The sequence below is a fragment of the Nothoprocta perdicaria genome, unplaced genomic scaffold (assembly GCF_003342845.1).
Source record: "Nothoprocta perdicaria isolate Ctin4 unplaced genomic scaffold, notPer1 scaffold_113, whole genome shotgun sequence".
NCBI lineage: Eukaryota > Metazoa > Chordata > Aves > Tinamiformes > Tinamidae > Nothoprocta > Nothoprocta perdicaria.
Window position 1 is genome coordinate 972,140 of NW_020454239.1, and position 24,561 is coordinate 996,700.

Here is a 24,561-nt window from a genome sequence, read left to right on the forward strand (position 1 = left end):
TGACYGAGTTATCTAACAGAAAATCCAAAATCCCTCCAAATCCCTCTGAAATCCATCATTCCAACAAAATTTACAGGTAAAATGCGTGTAAGGACAAGAGAAGAACAAAAACATATGGAATGCAAGGGACAGAGAGAAATCAGAACTTTAACAGAGATCAATGATTTGAAGAAAACAGTATTCTATGAATTTAAATATTTTAAAAATATTAATGCCTGCATATTCCTAGGTCTACTAAAATATTTCAGGCTTGTATTTGTTTAAAGAATTGTATGAAATTTTTAAGAAATGTGTTGTGTGTTGTAGTTCATTGGATACTGCAGTTGTCAGTATCCATCAGCGAGTCACCTAAATATCCAGTATTTTTACTTAACTAGAAATAGGCCTAATAATATTCTGCCTTTCTTTCCTCAGAAAAAGGCAGCAGTAACCTCACAAATGCTCAAGTATGTTGTATCTGTGATTTCTAGTTATGATAGATTGGCACCGATTCAATAAAAATAGGTTAATTAAAGTTCYAATGAAAGGCTCTTACCTTCTCCCCCTGAGTCCCTTAACATCGTATCTGCTACTACAACAATGGGTCTTCTCAAAATATGGGCTAAGACAAAAACGTGGAACTCTTCCAAGCTCTCGTACACTGGATCTTCAGCATTATCGACCCTGGAAGACAGAGCGCAGGAGCTTCAGTGACACACCAGCAGCTATTTACCCTTCCTCATCTCTTATATATTCCCTCTTCTGCACAACAACACACGTTGCAAGTACTGAAATAGATAACAGAAACAACACACCAAAAAGCTAAAGGGCATTTTTTATCTTTTTAAAGACAATAGTGGCAACAGAGAGAATGCTTTAACTTGCAGACTCCAAGGCATTCCAGTTCACTGATAATATTTCACAGTTGACAATATGTTTTAAGTAATATCATCCACAATTAGTTCTAAATTCTAAACTACAGAGGTGGCCAAAATGAATAAATTACTTATTAAAAGAATTTGAAGGGTCGAGTACACATAATATAAGAAAATGAGACTGAGATTACACCAGTCCTATCTGCGATGATCTTCAAGCAATTTCTCTTCTGATGATGAAGGCACAGGCAATGACAGAACAAGCAAAAACAGAAAGTCAGGATGTCTATTCAAATAGAAAATTATATCTGAATGTTGCAAGAATATCTGTAAAGACTCGTGTTAAATTACATACCTACCATTAAAAGGAGAACATAGAGATATGGTACCTAGCAAAAGTGAAAATGTGAACGGCATCTAGAGCGAGACTTGCACTAAGGTCAGCACTATATAGCTATAATGTACCAAGGCCACCAATACCTGCCCAATAGGCATATACCTATTCTCAACAACATCATGTGTCAGAAACACTACTTTAACAACATCATCTACCACCATGTTTATGAAGACAGCTAATTCCTTAAAATATAATGTATGGACTAACAACCTCAATTTATAAAGAGACATCTGTGCTATTTTATTAGTCTGAAAAAGTTGATGAGTTTTGCTCACAAAGCACGCCAATTTGCCTGTGCTTTGTGGCTCAGTTTCTGAAAGCCAGCACCAGCCATTCTTAAAGAATACGTGCTGATAACTTCTAGTGATACACAATTGATCATTGAATGTTACAGGGTACTTTTCCATTAAGAAAGCAGTGCTGAAAAACTGATGTAAAATTCAAAGAAGAACAAGAAGAAAAAAAGCCTTCCAGTCACCAGCATCAGCACGTTTTGAATCAGGCTCACACTATGCCAGGAAATGGAACTGCCCCATGTATTTGAAAAGCAAACCTAGGATGTCAATCATTTATGAAAAAGATCATTCATTCATCCAGACTGCAAGAATAATTCTCTCTAATTCCCTGCTTCCCTAGGTGAACATTTTGAGCCATTTTATAACTTCCAAACCATTTTATTGCCTTGGTCCCCTCATGCTGTGCACACACACAGCTTCTGCCCTGTCCAAGGATCTGCCTTCACAAACCTGTGTGCCAAGGGCTGCGTTACCGCTCCACAGCAGTCGCCCAAGGGYCTCTTGAGGTATCCATCTCGGCTGCACACAACGTGCTCCTCTCCTGAGATAACTGTCTAATATCATCCTGATTCAAATATCCTGATTCTCTCTTTTATTCAGAGACATCATGAAAACACAGACTTAAATACCAATAGTACTATAAAGATAGACTGATGGGCCCAGAAATAGAAACATAATCAGGCAACCTCTCATGTACACAAGGGATCTGAAAGAAAACCAAACTCTTTTGAACAATGAACTTGCCTGTTTATCAATGTGGGATATGGTTAAAAGTTCAGGAAAATTAAATCATAAGCTTATCTGTGTATGGAATGTGACTCAACATAGGTTACCACAGTTCACAGTTCAGACTCAACATAGGCTACCACTTCATTTTTCAGTTCATATACACTGTAGCTAAGAAAATAAAGCATCTATAGAGCATTTTGCCTTTTGAAGAAATGCAAAGTACCAAATGTAGTTGTTCAGAGTTTTACAGGAAGTTCCTTGACCCCCTCGGAACAGGTGCCTTAATCAATGGAAAGGATTTGGGATGACAGCTGTTTACTTCTTAATCCTTAATTTGCTCCTAGACACATGCTAACCAAAAGAAACTGTCCAAAAGCCAGTGGTATTTGAAAGTTTTCACCAACACATAAGCTAAACACAGTCTGTGTTAAGAGCCTGGATGGATATCCTGCAGTATATTGCAAGGAATTTTTTCGCTTGGGTTTTTGATTATTTTTTCTTATTCTTTTATAGATACCAATGATACAACTCCAAAAGAATGAGACAAAAGTCAGAAATAGGTCAGAAATCCCCTTATTTGTGCATGATTAGTTCAGTTAAACCAGACACTGGCATTTAGACACTTATTCCTTCTTTCAAACAAGAGTTATAAATGACATATGTTCTTAAAATAGATTCAAAAGGAAACAGTGGTAAATTGCATGTCTCAAACAAGGGCTTCTTTCTATCAAAAAGGAGATTATAATCTGCTGTGGTTAGATTCTTCTATCCAAGTTGGTGGTAACAYATTTTGATTATTTTATTCCCAGGCAAACAAGTGCTATTTTAACTTGTTGCAAGCCATTGGGAAACCACAGGCTAGGAGATGAAGACTTTGATGAGGATTGGCTAGCATGCCACAAGAGAGACAACAGAGACAATCTGAGTTCATGCAATAATGGGATTCTGACATTAGAGAGCTAATAAATCTCTGCCAAATAYAGCACTTCACCACAAAACCCATTATTAGTAAGTGACCTGACCTTAAAGCCCAAGGAAAATTAAACTGAACTTGAGCAACTATTTCAGTCATGTTTCTTCTGTATTCAAACACATTTTAAATAAATAGAAAAATTTATAACACAATGAAGAGAGGACACTTCATAAAAATAAAACACACAAGAAATGACACTAACAGAAACAAAAGGACAGTTCCATCCACAGCTCTGCTGAAGCATACCCCATGCAAGGCAGCATCCACAAGAAGGGAGCTCTCCCCTCACCACCGGCTCCTGCTTGACTCCCCCTCGGTCATTCCTTTCCAGAGGAAAGTCAGACCCAAGCAGCACTATACAGTGATAAAGACACCTGACTCAACTAGAAATGGTTGCATGTAATTAAGGCACTAACTTCCTATATGATATTTGTGAAAAACAACTGGAAGYAACTGCGTGGGCACTGCTCCAGAACACACAGGCCAAATCTAGGGATGGTCCAGCAGCCCCAAGGGCACCCAGCCCAGCCCTACAAGTTTCTACTACGGTTTTTCATTGTAACTCGGGGAGCACAGCAGAATACAAGTCTTTAACAACAGGCTGATGCAGATATTTTTGCTCAAATTTTCTTGATGCAGAAACTCTCTGCCCAAACAGCGAGAAATCTGTACTTCCCTGGTCCCCATTCCCCTTCTCTAAACTTGCCAGGAATATTTTCCTGATATCCAGAATAAATTCTCTATTTTCTAATTTCCTCTTACATTCCTTACTGAATTCTTCTCCATGATGGGCTGTGAGAGCTTTCCAGCATTCACGGTCAATTATGTTGTTCTAATAGCTATTTCTTAGCCAAAAGGAAGTTTGAACCGTGTTCTCGATAAGACAGCATGACACAAAGATTTTATTTTCTGATAAAATATTTTCAGACTTTAGTCTTTCTAAAAGTTTTTTTTCCCCTTAAATCCTCTAATCTATCATTCTAATCAATGAAGTTTCTAGATAGAGCAGTTTCAGAAGGACCTTCATCCTTTGGGTTAAATGATGTCAAGCCAGATAGCRCATGAAGTGCAACATTGCTCTGAGCTTTTCTTATTCTTCAATATCACATCACCGATGTGATATTGCTCGGTTCAGTATTAACAGTCACATTTGCACACTTCAATGCCTCTCTTCTCTATCACATCTGCTTTCCATTTCTTGTYTGTAGCATTCAATTTTGTTTCACTATTGCCCATAACGTATCTAGACAATGTTGTGGTATTTCACTATCATTTCTAAATATTCAGTATGAAATTTTGCATAGGTTCATGAGAATGAAAAATACAATCATTAATAGTCATATAAACCTGCCAGGTCCTTTTGCCCACTTGTTCTGCTTTTTTTCATGGTCCTTTTTTAAGCCCAAGAAAATGTCTGTGATAACTGTGGCCAAGTTCATTTTGTCAATATAACTTCGAAGAAATAAATAGAAAYTAACCCCTCTGTTCATGTAAAGTTACATTTTAAATATTAAAATCTAAAAATATAACAGTATATGTGACATTTCCCTTAAATATGTAACTACACAACAGTGGCACGATTTCCTCCTCCTCAGAAAAAAATGATACACTGCACTGACCACAGTAAATTCAGGATACAAGTKTTTCAAGTTCCTATTTTTATTTTTTCTTTAAAAATATCAATACTTTTTAATCACTGAGAAACAAACTATATATAAGAAGCAATTTTCAAGGGATAAAATTGAAGACCTAAAGTAGCTTAGATAAACCRCCACTATAACAGTATTCCCAAGTTACATCAGGCTTCAGCATAGATTTTAATTGAAAAATAAACCAGAAAGATATCTACCTGACACTTTAGCTAATGTAGAAAAGATGTACTATTTGCTTTAGTGAACCTTTTGCTATCAGTGTCCTTATAATTACACTGAAATAGTTAAATGGAACAGCACTCCTGTAATAGACAAGCACAACAAAAAAAAACAACTAAAAAAACACACATTTTTTAAGCAATGTCTTAAGTGAACCACATTCCTCTCTTATGTAACAACGTGTGAGAGTGCTTTTTCCTGCATTTCCCAGATTTAGAGGAATAGCAGTAAGCACATTTCAGTTCGGATTTTATATTGAAATATTCCAAATATATAACTCAGTCTGAAACCTCCYAAGCTAGACACATTTGAAAGCTACTTCCTATTTAATTGCTCAGTTTTTGCTGCCTTAAATATAACCCCAATGACTCAAGCAAAGATTGCAATAGTCCTCCCACCCTTCTTACCTTTCTCAAATTACTTGCCTTAATAAGGTCCTGCCAACTGTATGAAGAATATGAGGCAGCTACCTGGGAGCTCCCAGTTAATACAAGCAAGAACGGCAGCCACATCCAAAATCTGTCTTAGCTGCTGCCAGGACTCTACACAACATTTAGCTTTAAGCCCTAGTTGCTTTCCAAGAAGTGGAGTAACAACAGTGATAATCAACTACCAATAGAACAGGCTTTGAAATTTTTGACTGAATATAGTCTGCAAGATGAAGGAAGGGCTTGTAATTTTGTCCCGTTAGTGGGACTGCAGTAGCCAAGTTTTTAACAAAAAGAAAGGGTGCAAGATATTTTCCTTTTTCAAAGCACTTGTTTTAATTTAGCCTTGCCTTTGATAAATGAAATAAGATAATCCAAAAGTGTTTTTATATGAAAAAGATGTGCAAAAGATGTGACCAGTTTCAAAATAAGACTTTGCTTCAAAGTTAGCCTGTTTAAACTGCTTGAAGGATTCCACATGCTGGAAATCAGAACTTTATAACAAGATTTTTCTGTTCCCTTCATCTTTGACTTCCCTTCATCTTTGCCTCTGACTTCTAGCTCTCAAAAAGGGAAGGTTCTCAAAAAATAAAAACTCTTAGATTCTGTGACAATTGCCCATCTCCTTTACAAGCACCTCACTCTCAAAAATACACACAAGGAGCCTGCAGGTGAACGAGGCTGCATAATTCCAAATCTGTTGTCACCAAATTCTTTTGAGGCAGATGCAACTTTGATGCTCTAGTTAGTTTTGACACCAAAGGAGAAAGCCTCATGTATAATGTAAAGATTTGCAAACTTTCTTAATACTGTACCTAAATAGCAAATGCCATAAAGAAAATATTATTTTTCCCTTTTCCTTGTCAAGTGTTCTATTACTTTGAATTTTARATTCGTTTACAGTGAGAAAGCAATTCATTACATCACTATTCTTTGCAATAACTGCAGTGAGGTTTACACATTCATGTTTTCAGGTGCTCAAGCTTCYTGGCAATTCCTCTTTGCTTTCGCTATTCAGCTAAAAACGAACATTTTAACTTGAAAAATTAACTGTTGTCATTTTAACCTGACTTCATTCCCATGCAAACTATGATGAAAACATTAAAAATAAGAAATGAATCCCATATTTAACAGTATGATCCTCTAAAGTACCTGAGAACTAAAGTTAAAGACAAATGATTGGCTAGCAAATGCAAAATCTCCATATTAGGACACCTCTAATTGGAACACACAGAACCTACGGACTGTGAAACATGCAAAATCAGACAGAAACAGGGAGGTTATGAAAGACTGGTGGTAAATGGTCAAATTTAATAGAAATATGAATTTAATTGAATTGCATTAAAACACTAAAGCATTATTTACRGTAAAGCATCTTGAAACAGAGTAGAAAATTAAAAGTGAAAAAAGAAATCCTTAAGTTTTGAAGTACATAAAAATGAGATGCATATTGTGACTGACAATTTGCAAAAAAAGTTGTTGYGTCTGGTCCTTTGCATGGCCAAAGGTTTTAAAGGAGAAAGCAATGTAATATATTTTTGAAGAAAACAGAAGTTTTTTTACTCTCATTGTGTTCTGAGCTCCATTTTGTCACTTTACTTACCACAAGCAATGGTAGAGAGTTATATTGTACCATGCACAAAAAAACAAACAAACAAAAAATCAACCACCATCAAAAAAAACCAACTGATTGAAAAGGCAGTTTGTCAACACTACCAGTATCTTCATTAATTTGAGGACATTACACTGTTTAGTTTTCCTACTAAGAGCAAAATCCAGCAGCTTGTATTATACACCAAACTCACCCGCCACCAGTGCCTCCGTTTTTGCTGAAGTGTGTGCGAGGTTCGCTTGATGCCAGCTTGAGCAGTTCATTCCATTCCCGTTCCCATTCTTCCTCTGTATATACTAAGCCCGACTAAGAGAGATAAGGAAATACCTTTAAAATTATGCTGCTCCAAAATGTAACKAGCATTCTGCAGTAGCATTTAGAACTAAGTAATATATTTTGCACTTCAAACATGACATATTTTGGACTATTAGTGGTTCTATGTTCATCCTGTCTATACAGTCGTCATCATCTAGATCATCTCTTCTACATTTAGTTTTGGAGACTGAAAAATTCCACTGGTTCCAAACCATCATAGAACTTTGTAGATATGAAACTGCACATTTCTGCCCACAATGACAAAAATACATTTGCATTTGAATACTCAAATTCTAAATGCAATTATCTCCTTTCAAATGAAGGACTGAAATACAGAAAATAAGGTAGCAATTAGAACTTCCATACCAAACTTCACAAGAATGCTCTTGACCCTATATGATGTTAACAAGCCTATCTTCAGGCTGCACTGACCTCCTTATTCTGTTGAGTCTGTTGCCACCTCCATCTTCTTTTCAGGGCTTCCCTTTCAGCTCCAGTTCTCATCATAGTGTAGAGCGCTTTACGCAAGACAAGGTCCCGATCGTGAAATCCCCACATCCCTAAAGCAGCACAAGACGACACTCAATTTTAACAAAGCTACAGTGAAATAGAAGCAGTATCAATACAACTAATACTGTTTTAAAGCAAAAACAGCATGGTGTATTCATTATTTAAGACTTCTCTTAGTAGCAAACAATTCATCCATTTTTGAGGTTTCCTAATGAAACAGTCAATATAGATAAGCTAGTGAAAAAGGAATTCTAACAAACTTTAAAGATGGATTGCAAATTTTAAAGATTGATTAAGGACTTAAGACTTGAGTTGTTTCAGCTTGCAACTTTCACCTTGCAACTTCAACTTTGCTGTAAGTAATGGAATATTGAATACAAAGGTTTAGCTGGAATTACCAGCATGGACACTGGAATGCTAATGACAACTGTATCTCAAATGATGACACAGACATTCATAAGACTGGTCTTACACAGCTTAATGACTTTCTTCTGCTTCTGTATGCTAGTAAAGAGATGAGCATTCATGACGAGTAGAAGTCTAAAAATACAAGCAGCCACAGGCTTTCAAGATCCTTTTAAGATAATAAAATGTCTTCGTGTACTTGAAAAATGTACCCTATGATAAAAGAGAGTAAAGCCCTCAGCAGGACGTGTGCCTATAGGCAGCCACGTTTCAGTTATTATATTGTCAGCTGCTGTCAGTTAATATGTTTATTTCAAACTTTAAAGTCAAAATACTTGAAGCATTTGCTGTAAATAACAAAATTCCTTGAAGGTGAAAACAGAGGGGACATAGATAAAAGGGCTCTTAGAAACAATGAAATGTTTTTCTTGTTACTTTTTCCAAAAAATGTCTCTTCCAATGATTAAAAATCTCAATATTTAAAAAAAAATCTTTAGGAGCTTTACTAGTGCAAGATTTTAGCAATAATAATCGAAAAAGGAATTTCCTCAAATTACTTATAACAGGGAAAGACTTGTTACAAATTTTCAGCTTCAGGGATTTTTATTTATTTGATAGCATTTGAAGGAAGCCTTCAAAAGTATTTTATTAAAAAACTGGAATGTATTTTTAATTCCCCTCAAAATCTGTCTCCCATGTAATTAAGATCTCCAAAGAGTCAACAGAAACAGTAAGAACGTACTGTGTTCTTCAAGATACTGTGTTCTTCAAGATACACAGGATAGTAGGACCATTGTTTAATAAATGCAGAGGAGAATGAATGTAATTTTTCAACCCCAAGATAGGAAATCTTATCAGCAGCACCAAAGCTGCACCTGTACCAGTACTATTAGATTGGGTTCAGTGTGGAAAACGTGAATCACCGTCATCTATGATGAAAGTGTTATGATACTGTTCCAGATACTGGAGGGAAAAAATAAATAAATAAATAAATAAATAAATAAATAAGCCATGCAGCTTCATTCCTCAAATATGCCTACAGCAAACACTTCTGTAAGCTAAAGTTGAAGGATATACTGCTCTAGAACTGGGGTTTTGATGAAAGTCTTTGTATGTCGTGTGCTTGAGCTTTTTGCAGGGATAAGGAAGAATAAATATCATTGGTAAAAGACTTTTGTACAGATTCTCCCTTACCTAAAGAGGCAGCATGCAAGAGGCAGTTTCCATCACCTGTTGTAGCCAAGGGAAGAAGACGTTTGCAACTTGTGCACACCGTGGACCACCAATTCAGTCGTCCTGAAAGGAAAGCACACATTAAAATGKCTGAGCGGATGCTAAAAAAGTACAGGCATATGTGATGATGAATAATGTTGAAGGTTARCTGTAAAAGTCCTTTCTGCCAAATAAACTCAAATGTAATGTTAGAAGTAGAAACTAAAAAGGAATAGAAAGGTAGATAAGATGAGAGAATCTTTAATTAATTTGCAACTTCCATTCTCAAATACTTCACTCAGTAAGAGATTTCCAGGGATTTCATTGTCTAAATCCCCTTTTGAGGCTGGGTATCAGTTTCCAAAAACAATGTCCATCAGCATCCTATACATAGATCACAGATTATATCATGGCAATCAAGTCTCAGAAGACAAGTATTGCGTGTGTGTTATTTAGGAGTACTATTGTTTCAGTCGCATGGATTGTTCTAGTGCTGATTCTTTTCCCGTTTGGTGTAAGTCATGCTTAGGTCTACTGAAATCAACAGCTACACCACCACAGAAGAACTAAAGGTGAGGCCACATGGACAGCCCAAGGTCTAGGACAGCATGTAGATTCTTCATTTGAGAACATCAGTTACAAGATCACTTACCCATCCTTGCTCTATGAAGTCTATTTTAGAGATTATACAACAGAGATGGATGATGAAACAGACTGACAAGAGTACAAATATTCAGAGGTATCTGGATGAAGCAAACAAAGGCATGAAGAGTATCAATGTCAAAGACAAAACCGAGTACATCATTCCTAGCTCATGAATTGCACTGTGGTAGCTTAGTGGAAAGCCTAGGCTTGGTTCACTGATTATGTGAGTTTTTATAACACGAAGAAAGAAAATGTGACTAATTATATAACACCTTTGAGGACAAGGAGAAGCAAGTGATTAAAATAATTAGTACAGCTGGTATATTTCCTGAGTCTTTTTGGAAAGCTTTAAGTAATGTGCAATTGATTCAGTAAATAATGCAATAGGCAGACTATGGTGACTCAACTTTGTGTTTGTACTCTTTTTTCTTCCCCAATTCCTTAATTTGCTAGCTGAGAAGATACAGTAACTATATATGGCTTATGGTTAAGCCCCCAAAATAGAAATGATAAGTTTAAGGCAATGAAAAAAAACTTTCATCTGTTAATTTTTTTTTTTGTTGTTGTTGTACAGGTAGTACATAACATGCCAAAAAGGTACTTCAACATGTGCCCCTCACTGCTTGCCTCAGAACACAGTGCTCAACAAAAACTGTGTCATTAAATTTAATTTAGGTTGAGAGCTACTGCACTATAAAGGTAAAAATGCATTTCAGATCAATTACTAAACACTCTAGGTAATACTCATATGATTTCAGCTGCTAGTTTGTAAATGCCTAAAATCTCAGACTAGCATTATTAAATTCTAAATTTAATGTGCATTAGAGAAGCTTAATTTAAAGTGTTATTGGACTGCCTTTGGGAACGATAAATCTGAAATAACAAGTTACCATTTTTAGCATCTACCGTGTCTGTGGGCTGTGAAATAACAACTTGCCACCTGTCTCTTGCAGAATAATTTTGGTGATATCATATTCAGTAAGCAGTTAAACTGAGGTACCACATAAAGCACAACTACGAAACCCAAAAGAGACAAACACTGAAGCAGCTATAGCAAATCCCTTTAGGAATCAAGAGCAAAGTGGAGCTCAAATGAGGCCCAACATGAAAACAGTTGCATTTCAGCTCATTTCTACCCGTCTTAAAAGACAATATTTTTGAGACTCAACTGACTTCTCCCTCTCACTCTTCACTCGTTGCCATAATTTTGCTGTTTACCTTCTCACTACATTTATTTAATCTTAAAATACTAATCTGTTCTTTTAGAGTAAAATCACTCTGAGAATTAATGTCATATTCTARTACCATCCAATTTGATCTAAATTGTATATCAAGATTAAAAGCCCTATTCAGATTTGCAGTCTAGCAATGCATAATCCAACACATGGCACTGCTCTTTCTTTGCAAGATACTTAGATTTTGGGTGCACATTCAAAAGTAACTGTCAACAGAATCTTGTACCTCCACGACCGAAAATACTGCAGTCAATTACTTCTGTATTCCCATGTTGTGCTAGTTCTCCTCTACACAGTGTACATTTATATACAGAGACACATATGTATATGTATGTGTGCATGTATTTAAAGTAGGGGGGAGAAAAAAGGAAATACAGTGGGGGGGGAGGGAGAGAAGTGGGGTAGAATATTATACAAAGTACAGTGAAAATCCAGTGAAAGTATTTAAAGCTTGGAATAGCAGACAAAGATGCTTTCTTACACTTCTGCTCAATGCCATTTTATGATAAAATATCTGATAACTCCCCCAAAAGATGCAAACATCAACAGCTGCCTTCTTGTAAACCCACTGCAACCACTTGCATAAGAGGTCTTCAGCAACTGCTGGGCTGAAAAAGATCAGTATTATAAAAAAGAAACTTCGCTGCATATTTTAAAACATGGCTTTCCCTAAAAAGTTTATAATTCTGCAGTATTGTGAATAGTCACTAGAAATGTTTAAATAATATTTTTCTAAGCCTGTATGTTTTATTTTAAGCCACAGGCACATCACTTCCTGCTCCATGACTTACCATAGGAAACTGCCAAAGAGAATTACAGGGAGCTACATGACCTGAATAACTTAAAAGAAAGACAGCAAAGAACAGAAAATTTAGTTCAAGTATTAACAGGGTCCTGGTTTGGCTTTCGGGATTAACCCTGATGCCTTTCACACACACACACACACACACACGGTTGAGGATGCCTTCAGCATGATGTCCTCTAAGCTAAATTCCATTAATAGTAAAGTAAAAAGATAAAACAGGCATCAGGATTTACCATGGCTTCTGACTATCCCATCAAAGTGCTGCTTTCAGTTTACTAAGGTCCATATTTATTGTCCAAATGTTTGCAAATGTTTATATGTTGGTACATATAAAAGCCAAACTAATTCAAAGCCAACACTGCCTTATATAAGACTGAAGAAGCTCTATAGAACCTCTGCATGTATCTTCCATCCCTTCTTCCTTTTCTCAGCACGTAGTTTATTTTTCCTGGTTTAATTTAGTTTACTAACAGATAAGACAGCCTTGTTTCTTTGTGGAATTAACAACCAAAAGCTTGCAAGTACATAATGATCAGAAACTTGACTCTTTTTCTTGACAGGGCAAAAGGAGGTCCCGCCCAGGATGAGCCCTCCCAAGCTCTGGACACTTGAGTGTCACTGAGTTTGCATGCAAGGCTAAACAGCGTGTCAGCGCATCAAAGACAAGCAGACAGTGCCTGAGGGGAAACGCCGTAAGGAAAAAAAGGCAGACTTCTTGCAGAAAAACAGAATCCACTTTCAAAGAAAACCAAAGGCACATAAAGGTCTTTGTCAACAAATGTGTCAAGTGTCTTGTCACAGTCTGTACAGCTTGACCTCGGATTGACTGGGATTGTCTTGAACATCCTCCTYACTCCAATATTCTGCCTCATACAGCTACAGAAACCAGTCTCAGGTCTATATCTCAAAAGCACTGCTGSAGCAGACCTCTCAGCAAGGAAAACAAGCAGTTCCCTGTGCAGGGGTACAATGGCATCCTAAGAGCAGCTTGGTGACAGAAAACTCGGTTTCCTTACGATATGAAGCTACAATCTCTCATTTCTTGAACAAAAACATCCACAACCTCACACTCCCCAAAATAAGCAAATCACAAAGCAGTGCTTTCAATTTGCAAAGSAAGTTTGATGCTGGACACCTCATTTATTCTCAGAAGCCATGGTTCCCTCTAAACATCCACAGGCTTTTTCTTGTCCCACAACAGCAGTAACTGCTCAGCGTTACCGCGCGGCTCCGTGCAGCAGAGGCAGTTACAGCAGCAGAGCAGGGCATCACACAACACATTCCCAGCTAGTCACACGCTCGTACTGCGTGCAGGAACCTTGAAGCCAGATATCRGCAGAGCAACTTCAACCATTTAGAAGATACAGAGTTTCTGCATCTGTTTTGTTTCTTACATGACTATCTAAAAGGTCTTATTTATTTTTGGATTTAGTCTCATCAATTTTTGTTTATAAGTACTGACATGAAACAAAATACAAGAGCGGTTTTTTTACAACATTTGTGTTTTAATCATTCCTGGACTGGTAACTTTTTAATATAAATAAAGCATCCATCAATACAGTTTCTGTCCTTCAAATAAAAGATCTTCCAAAAGATCTCTCCCTGCTTTAATCTGGGTGGATAAAATCAGCTTCCCAGTAGTTTCTTCAAGGATATTCATCATTTACTTCTGTCCTTGAAATGCAATATTGAGTCACACATGAAAAAATAAGTAAAACTGAGCAATCAAATCAATGCTTCTCTTCTAGTCTGATGCATAAGCAACCCTGACACTGTCACAGAAGCCACTGACCAGAATGCAAATCAAAACAGAAAGGTCATAAAACAAGAGGGCATACATAATATATGATTCGGCCAAGTTGGATAGGAACAACTGAATATTGAGTCTTAATCCCTTCTTCAAGTGCATCATGAATCCTAATACAATATTCAAAAAGCCACGATATATAGCATAAAAGTTGCATTCCAGTAGTGGAGAGTGAGTAAAGAGCAGTGCCTTATTCAGGGCTTTCCTTTCACACACCTTGCAGCATTGTGTGCAGCAAGAATTTTGCTCTAGGTTTCTGCACATCTAGGATATAACCCAAATATCCTTTCACATACCGATGTAATGAGAGCAAGCGCCTTAGCAAGTGAAGAGCATATTTACAATTTTACAGGCTTTTATAGACATCCAGCTCACGTAGGCACTTTAAAGAACACGTGCTGCAGCCTATTAATGTTCATTTTGCTCCCCCAATCAACATTTTGTGAGTAGTAAGCTGCTCTTTCCCTAAAAAAGTTTCTCTTCTTGCCTATATATTTTTTCTTGTAATTCATGYCATTAAACCAAAATTCAAATACACTTTTCCATTAACATCACCCCCAGCCTCAGGTACAGAAGCTACTGTCCTGTTCTTTTTGTTTTGTTTTTTCATAAGCTTTAGATTTTTGGGGGCAGGAAACGCTCCCTTATCACATCATTTTGATGTCATTGATCAAAGCACAGTCACTCTGGGCCCTCTTTTGGTTAGAGGCAACAAGATGTATAGGGCTGACTTCATATTCATTTGCTATCATTTCAGGCAACAGTATGTCTATAATAATCAGAGAAAAGAAAAAGAAACCAGAAAGAGTATTTGCATGTCCTTAGCAAAGACAGCCAAAAGGTCAGTTTACAGGAAATCCTAAATGATTTTCTTAAAATTACCGTTTGGGCTGTTCAACATTATTGAAGCAAAAACCTGCTTATGAGGACAGTCCAGTTTATTTGAGCCGAAAACTTACACGAGAACACCAAGCTGACCTAGCCTAAAAGAATATTTGTCATCAGAAGCACTACACCTTCAAATTCTCACTCCCCTCCTTTTCAGGACGCAGGAGGCTCCGGGTAGGAAACACTCTTGCTCTCATCACAAGGCCAATAATGGGAGGACYGACAGTCTTCATTGAGCGCTAACCAGCATTAGGATGAAAACAGTTATTGATTTTGCCACTTACATATTTTATAAGAGAAACAGAAAGACTTCTTAGTGCAAGCCAAGTTATTGCCCTAATTAAAGTAACTTGAAGAAAAGAGTAAATTATTTATTCTAATTTGCAAAGAGATCTGAAAGAGGAATACTCAGAGGCAGAAAATTTTCAGTAGTTTTAGCAGCCCTGTTTCAAGTTCAAAGCCAGCCAGTTCTGGAYGAATGTCAGAAGATGATGTCAGCTCTACATTTTTAAGGTCAGAAATCCACTATGATCCTCTTTGCCTGTACTTCTGTGTAAGTGACTGTCAGTGTTGCAAATTCACTACAGCACTTAGGGAAAAGAATGTTGTTTTAACTGTGTATTTTCTGATAGCCCTATGGAATCAGGCATGTTCGGTTGAGCAGATGGAGGAAAGAGCATCTTCTGCTTTTTCCTGCCCCGTGTTAGATGCTTTTTAATGACATTAGATGCATTTTCTGCTTGGTAGCATTTTTTTTTTTGTGCCAGTAGCTTTTTCTTCTCCCCGCCCCCCCTTTTTTTTTTTCTCTATTTTCCAGAAAAAAGTCTGCTGAACACTGCTTCATTTTAAAGCACATACTGTGTGACACTATTATCCAAGTATCTCCTGCTTTTCAAATACATTACTTACCAAAGTCAAAAAATGAACAGGTTATGACATATGGTAGTGACCCAGTTTTGCTCAGGTCCTACCTGTACCCTGGGACTGCATGCCCTGATAAAGCAGCACTTCAGCAGTGGGAACAGAGAGAATAAGTATGCACGGRGTTTTGAGAATGAAGCCTTGGATGAATACACAGCATTACACAGGCCAATATAGCCAGTAACACAAAGCAGCCAAAGTCACTGCTGGATTATGTAAAAGAAATCTGCTTTGCAGCTCCTTTGTATTACCAGGCTTGGACACAGGGACTCTTAGATGTACAGAGATGCTGTAGGGATTGAGGCAGACGCATTGACCCAAAAAACAAAGCTCCTTTAGATGGGTATGACGCAATTGGAATCCCAGCATTGGTTCACCTTGCATGCTAGGAGAAGGAAGGAGAGTTTCCAAGTCTGAATTATGGAACAGAACGAGATAGATGGAATGGGGTTAATGTGCTGGTGTAGAGCCAGCATTGGTGCTAACTTGCCTCAAAACTACAGCTATTCACAGTTTACTTCATAAGCAGCCCAGTCATTTAATTCAGAAAAGACGTGGTGGGAGGAAATGGGGATCAGCAGGCATCTCCCCTTCAGTCCACAGTCATTACAATATGCAGAAGGCTGTTTACTATTTTAAACCAAAAAATCATCCCACTGCAGACCTACAGCTTGCAAGTATTTTCCATTACTTATTATTCGGATCTCACAGAACTGCTGTTTCCAACCCTGGTGACACACTTCTCTCTCTTCAGATCAACACCCTGAATACAGACTCAGATCTTTTTCTATTGCATGACTTCCCTATCTGTTCCCTTTTCTTCCTCCCTCCTTCCATTCCTTTTTTCCCCTAAGCAAACATGTCACTTTTCGCTATAAAGTTTTAAAAGAAATAGAACATCAGGCTCTGTGTCATGCTGCAAAGAGCATATTTGCTTTTACCCCCAAGCATTTGTTTTCCCACGCATGGTGCACGAATTCTAGAAATGAAGTGTGATTAAAGAATGTCAAATCAAACACCAGATTGCTGAGCTGCTGATACCTGAAGTATTTACCTACCTGCTTGCTCCAAAGCCACCATTGTTGCCTGCTCAATTAAGTCACGTTCAATGAAGCTTCTGAAATCTTCACTGTACACACTAAGATCAGGTAGTTGGAATGTGTAGACGGGCATCTCCAAAGGAAACTGCTCATTGTTGCATTCATTTGCTACATGTGATCGAGCAAGAGAGACTATGGCTGAGCTGGCATGAGAGATACCTCTAGAAAGTCGCTTTTCTGTAGAAAAAACAGAAACATTATAGACTATTAGACTATAGGCCAGTCAACATTTAAGTCAAAAAGTTCTACCAGTTAAGAGGAGGAAAATGGAGACAAGTGGGGCATCTAACAGATAAATTCACTCTGCTTCTACCAAAGTAGATAAACAATTAAGGACACATGAAAGAACGGATTTCTTTAAAAACATATTTAGAAAGTTATGTTTCCAAAATGCATTGGATGAAACTCTTACTGGCAGACATGCTAATGAACAAATGCTTCAAATGCTAAACTTTAGCTGACTTGTGGTTCAAAAAAAAAACAGTATTTGGCAATTACTTCACAATAAGCGTTTCACACTACCTGAAACTCAGAATGATCTACCCAAAAGTGACTTTACTTGGTTAATTTAAGGCAGACTCAGTTTTTGCCCACATTTATTTTAAAATCCTAAGCCAAAGAACATCGTGCAGAACAACATCTTACTATACTGCAAGTCTGTACTGAAACTCTCCATGGATGAATGCCATGYAAGGCACACTAAAGGCCTTTTAAAGTGAATTATTTATGAGCACTGCAAGTGTTAGAACAGATCTGGGCATTGATTTACACACCACAGTGAAAAAACTGTCTGCTGAATGGTCAGTAAGGTCGTTAAAACAAAATAAGTATTGGAATATGAAAAAAAAACCATTAGTAATAATATCATGATATTTCTTTTTATTTTATGGTCTCAGTTCTGATCTCCAAAAGAACTTCAACAGTAACAGGAAAACAGAAAAATTAGCAAGAAAGATACTACTTCTGTAGTTGAAAGACATCAAACAGTCTGGCATTCTTGGGTAAAGAAACGAAATAAATATCAGAATAAAACAGCAAATCAGCAAACTGATAACAGAAAACAGACCCAYGCAGGAGGTTAGTAGTCTCTAGGTATTTAAATGTCCAAAATGCCATTTCCTGTTTAGTAGAAGGCAACAGCCATCAGGGAGAGGCAAGTCCTTCTGGTCCTTCTAAAAACCACAAAGAAAACCCTGCCGGAATCGCCAAGCTGGGGCTATTAGCTCTCTAGCTGAGAAACTGTCATGCATGGGGATTTATTTCAGTGCAAACCACTCTTTCTTGCTAAAATAAAATAAAAAAAATGTATTCCAATAGCCCGAGACAGACACTGGTCTGAAGCTAAGCTTATAAAAGGTCTGAATACAAAAAAAAAAAAACAAAAAAAAAAAAAAAAAAAAAAAAAAAAAAAAAAAGTCCTACTGCTTAGTATCTCCTAGTGGAAGCCAACTGCTAAAGGCAGCTGACTCATTCCTCTTCTTCAGATTTCAGTCCTTGAAATATAAATTTGACTGTGTGTGTGGGGGGTTCTTCCGAAGAACGATAAAATTAACCCATTTTTAAAGCTAAGTGTTATTGACATACACGTTATCATTTAGATGCGTGTTGTTTAGTCTTACAAAGCATGCAAATCTCCACACACACAGATCCTGTGCTACCCTCAACTAATTGCTTCTACGAGCACCACAGGACTTCTCCAGGACAACCTATTTTCACACTGCAATCACATGTTAAAGGGAATCAAAAGAACACATGCAAAGCTAAAGCAAAGCTCACAGCAGCTGAAACAGGTGAAATGCAGGGTGCAGGAGGGCAAAAGCTACACATAGCCCATGCCACGGGCGATGGAGCCGCAGCTCCCTGGGGAGCCCAGTAGACACAGAAGCGGTTGAGGCGCCGGGGAGGAGCCCTCACCTTGAGCAACGTCGTCCTGCCGCTGCAGGCAGGGTCGCTCGGCCTTCGTCACCTGCGGCGGCTGCGGGGCCTCGTGCTGCGGGCAGCGCGGGCCCTCGGCGAGCACGCGCGGGAGCCCGCCCGGCTGCACCTGCCGCAGCTGCTCATAGTCGCTCAGCGCTGCYGACAAGTCCCAGTTTTTGCCTGCCAAAAGCCAGAGGGATGTTGGACTCGTGTCTGCAAGTGAACAGTTATTCTTTGCCATTAACAGACAGGTTTGTCTCTATAACTGAAGAAAATAAAATCTCCGTGGAAGAGACTGAAATACTCAGCATAGGCAACTTAAGTAGGATTTAACATTGTTTATTTAAAATCATCTGTTAAAATTATCTTGACTTCAATTTCACAGTTAATCCCAACAAATCTTCTTACCTTTTCCTAAATGAAATTCTACTGTTAATATTGTTTAGTATTAACTTGACACATATAATAGAGATGCTTCCTGCATTCCAAGGCAATCTTATATCTATAAAAATAACACTCTGCTTTTTATTATTTTAWTCCTGATACATGACTAGTGAAGACTAAGCCACATTAAGTTAGGGAACACTGAAGTAACAAGATTATAAAATACTCCAATAAACCTGGCGTTCCCCAGCTCTTGGGCCCCGATAGGAGGCACCTGGCAGTGCTGAGGAGGTTCCCCCGTTCAGTGTCATGTACAAACCTGATGAGAGCTTTTTGGAGACTTTAAAGAGGGGCAAAGCCCTGAGGGACAATCAGGCAGACCCCTGATTGCAACTGTTTGGAGTAGAGCTGCTCTTTGCCTATTCATTACCAGCTTCTAAGTATGCAATCCACTAACCACTACCCTCTCAACTCAAGACCCCAACAGTTATTTATCYATCCACTTGTCTACCTATTCAGCCCATTACGACCTAACTTGGATATCAGAATTCTATAGCAGACAGCACAAAACATCTTCCTAAGGCTGAATTAAACAGCATCCCCAGCTCACCCCTCCATTCACAGATCTAGGCATCTGATCATAGAAGCGAGTCAGGACTTCCCTTGCTCTGTTCTTGCTTTGATCCCAGATCACCCAAAGAACTGGGATTCAAGATAAACACTAAATCCCACAAAATAACAAGAGACAGTAATACTTCCCATCTGTACAGTCGGGTAAGAATAGATAGATAATAGCAGCAGCGCTGGAAAGGCATGATCCTTAGTGCTACAGCACAAGAGACCAACTTCCTTATCTTGCTTTTCCCAGGGCAGCTTGAATGCAAATGCTTAATACTTTAGGTCACTTTATGTTATACAACAGAAARAATATGCTCTTACAGAGATTCTCAAAGTCTTTTAGAAAGCAGATAATATAGGACAACATTTCTAACAAAACATGCAGAGGGAGGATTCGGTCAATGCAGGTCCAAATCCAGTGGAGCTGCTCATGAGATCTACCAATGTAGAATCCTCCAAAAGAAGTTTTACCTCTGAGCTACCGTTCCATCATGCTGTTACGACCAGCAATGACAGAGGACTAACGTCTGAAGATAAGGAAGTCTGCTTTGTACAGTTAGACAAATGGCTCTTGACAGGCTCAAAAAAATTAACAAGACAAAACGCTAACACATTCATATGCTATTTTCAAAACAATCCTGTTAAGTTAAAACGCACAGATTTCTTAGCATCCTTGAAGTATTTCCTTTCAATTGGCATATTATAAATATGTAATAGTAAGAAAAAAAGACCCCACTAACTACATAAGACTTTCACAGTCTTYCCTGAGCATTTTTTCCAGAAATTCCAGAAGAGTAGCCTTTTTTCCATTTAGTTCATTTAGCAGTACAGTATAACTCCTTTGCTCACATAAAGAAGAAGCTAATAATATTACAAAGCATTTWTAAAGTCTTTTTACTGTTATAATCACATCAAAAGTTTAACTGAAATAGGAAGCAACAACATAAATTCAGCATATGTTTTCAAAAAAGGCTGCTATCTACACGGTTGCACTGAACTATCTGAGGCAATACTTAGCAGGAATGTTGCACTTCCTGAAGAACTTCAGAACATTAATGTACAACACTCTTTCAGTGATGTGGTTAGATGTAGTATGCARAAATCCTTTCCTCCAAGGCCTATAGGATAAAATGCATATTTAACAGAAAATTGCTGGAAATCAATACTTACAAGGGACACTTGAGTTACTACCATTTTTTTCTTTAATATTTTTGTTTTTTAATTTCATATAGAATCACTGGTTACAAACTAGTCAGCGCTCTGGTACTACTTTTATACATCACCTGAATGAAGTTGCCAAAGTCAGACATTCAAGAGTCAAATTCCTAAAATTGATAAGATGGCAAATGTTTGGAGCAGAGTTGCTTTTTGTCTTTTTCTATTATTACTGTTTTTTCCTATCTTGGATTGTTCTTCATTGGTCCTGTTTTTATGACATACCCATGTCACACTCTTTAGATCTCCTTCTTAATCACAAAGGCAGTGCTATGAAATTTGAAAACAAAACTATATTCATGCTAAATATCATTTTAGAAGACAAAGGTTGAAAGGAAATGCTGTCAGTATTGACCATGCAATGAATCCTGCATGATGCTGCTCTCAAAGCAACTGGGTTTATTCACTGGAGAGTACGAGGTAACAGACAGCAGGGAACGAGAACACAGATAGTATTCCTCCCAAACCAGTGCATTTCTTAAATAGGAAAATATCTTGATCAGGAGACTTTAAGTTCTGAAATCGAACAAAATCACTGTTTGAGTGCTGTAAGAGACTGCTGTGCGACAGCTTTGATGTATGTAACAGAACAGCAGAAAGTTAGTCAAGGAACAGGAATCCTGCTGTCCTTCGTTTTAGGGTAAACGCAATCATCTTGTGCACAAGCTCTATCATAATCAATAGGCAGCGCTCAGAAGCAGGGCTCAGTGTATTGCATTTAAAATCTAAATTGCATAGCAACTCTGAATTACGCCCCACGGCACAGCGTAGCAACTGAACTTCTAACAGGAACATGAACCTATACATTAAATAAAATTCCTATATCTAAATCCATCTTAGAGAGAAGAAAAGAACTTTCTTTTCAAATCTCTCYGTCTCCTGGAGTTGCCCCATCTGAGAAAAAGCGCTAAAGTGAATCAGCACTAATCAGCACCAAAGCATGAAACTCCAGAGAATCCACATAAGAAATCATTAGACTCATTTTCCCCAGAATTTCCTGCAGCTTCAGTATGACAAATAAACCAACATAGTAAGGACCTTCCCAGCTACATGAGTGTTTCAGAATATCAGTCAGCCTAACCAGCCAAGGGCATGTTCAGCCACCACCTCACAGTCTGTCCTGGGAAATACGTGACTGTTCCCTTGCCAGGGCTTCTGCTCCTTTGGGTTCTCATTTTGTCAGGCAAATACAACACCAGACCTCTTGTTTTTCCTGTTGCTCATAAAGAGAAGGAGAATTAATAAACCTGGAAGGATGATAGGAGTGAATTCAGAGTTGAAAGTAGAGGAAACTGGAGGCAACAGAGAGAATTAGGAGAAAGGAAGAGGAAAAAAGAAAATTGAACAGAGGCATTTATTAGAGAGATTTCGTGATGTCACTAGGACCACAGAAATGGACTGCAGAAGCAGTGGACAAGCCAGTACAAGACTGCAATAAGATAAATTACGATGAACTTGTTACCTGGAATGGAAGACACAGGATGTGAGACTGTCAGCGCAAGCAACACTCTGTGAAGAAACACGTATTGAGCCTCTGACAATCACAGATGAGCTGTAGTCATTAACACTAGAGACAGGCGTTTTAACCAAGCTGAAAATTATCTCAAGTGCATTACCATGAGCCATAACTGCCCTAAAGCACTAACAGCTATTATTTGCTATTCAGATTTAGCATCCCTCTCCAGGAACTCTCTGTCTCGAGATTGGTACCAACATTGAGGTTTTCTAGAATTCCCAATCAGCCCTGATGGGTGCTGCAGTGCAGGAGACAGCATTGCTTTGTCCAGACTATACTTGGTAGCACATAAGCAGTTATACACTACCTTCCAATGGCCCCAGAAGCACTTCCTCATGGCACRGCTTTACAGTTAGAAACTCCTTCTTAAACAGTTTTTCCACTAGAAGATGGAAGATATCCGAGTTCACACTAAATACTACATATTTACTATGGATCTTAGAAAAATTTATTAAAGATTGTTATTCATGCATGCCTTTGACTTGACTATCCAATGTCATGAATCATTTGATTGTTGCACAATATAAAATTCTATTAGTATTTTAGGCACAGAATTAATCCACTAACTCAATGGAAAGCATTCTCTTATTGAACAACTATTTCCAGAATAGCTGCATGTGCTATGTGGGTCAGGAGGTGTAAAATCCAACAGGAGTGAAATATCTCTGCTTTCAAAGCAAAGTGTTTCTGGTATAGAAGAAACAAAAAGGCAAAAAAGGATAGAAAAAAATGCAACTGAATAAGAAGTAAAAGACACATTATGACTGAAAGCTAGTACTGGATTTTTAGTGTCAGAGACAGCTGACATCCAGATGAAAGGGAAATACAAAAATAAACTCAGTTGCAGTGTGAAGCTTTCATCCCAAATAATAACTGTTTTAATACAACATGAGGCTTTGTCAGCCTGAAGGRAAAAACAAAGACACACATAGAGCAATATAACTATAAAAAGTCCCTTATCCATTTTTTGCCCTACCCCTTCAAAGTGGATCAGTAAAGGCTGCACRTGCAGAGAGTGCTTCAATTGCTATGGAAAAGGGGATGAACAGTGGGAGATAGACTGACCTCTGAAGTGCTAGGAAAGGCTCCAATTTTCTTGGCCATTCAAAAAGACTGACTTGTTGCAGGTTTTCTTTTTAGTTTGGTTTTGTTGGTTTGCTTTCCTCTCACTTAGGTGCTTAGAGTAGTCCAAGAGGTGGTTAGAAATGGGTTGCTTGGTGATTTGATCCCCAGGCCCTTTCTCTAGCCTTCAACCTGGTTACGTTGTGAGGGGAGAGAGCAGCATTCCCAGTCCTTTCCCGCCCAAATTAACCTCTGGCTTTATCAGGTCACTACTCACATCCTTTAATAACAAAAATCAGGCACAGTTGGGCAGYCAGTGCTCTACTAATATCTATATTCTGTGGTTTTCACAGCAACAGACATGGCAGATAACATTCAGAAAGCAAAGCGTAAGTCATATAATATTGCCTTTTTGATTTTTCTTGTTTTGCTTAAGCAATACAGCTTAATAGGGTTGCAACAGTTAATAAATCCATTTCCAATTCTTAAAATGGATATCATAAAACTAGAGGACACGTGCTGTTAATTAGTGGGAATTGCAAGCGTGCAGCTGTAAAGCCCCACCCACAGGTTTCAAAAATCCACCTACTCCAATATGTTAAAAAGAACATTGGAAAGGTCACCAGCAGTTCTTGATTTGGTGATAAACAACATGCTAGAGAAGATGTAATCTTAGAGGAGAAGAAAGAAACATTTAACCAGCAGGGAGAACAGGGAAGGCCACCTTGTAACACCCCCACACATGCAGAACCTCAGCAAAGGAACTAAGAGAGCAGGAAAAAAGCTAAACTAATGCCAATACTGTATAAGGCTAAAAAAAAAAAAAAAAAGACTGAAAATATTTAT

At 38.0% G+C, this 24,561-nt stretch overlaps 1 protein-coding gene across 2 annotated transcripts in view; it reads right to left on the reverse strand.

The window, feature by feature from the left end:
- Positions 1-24,561, reverse strand: part of OTUD7A (OTU deubiquitinase 7A) — a 43,699-nt gene that overhangs the window by 9,935 nt on the left and 9,203 nt on the right. Inside the window, exons 2-7 of one of the 2 annotated variants that reach the window (XM_026052531.1) lie at positions 18,918-19,100; positions 16,962-17,180; positions 9,585-9,686; positions 7,908-8,035; positions 7,354-7,466; positions 536-663 (exon numbers count right to left, since the gene is read on the reverse strand). In XM_026052531.1, the coding sequence (XP_025908316.1) occupies positions 536-663; positions 7,354-7,466; positions 7,908-8,035; positions 9,585-9,686; positions 16,962-17,180; positions 18,918-19,100 (873 nt within the window). Of the gene's footprint in view, positions 1-535; positions 664-7,353; positions 7,467-7,907; positions 8,036-9,584; positions 9,687-10,254; positions 10,311-16,961; positions 17,181-18,917; positions 19,101-24,561 lie in introns of those variants that run through there. The other variant, XM_026052521.1, reaches the window with a different exon arrangement.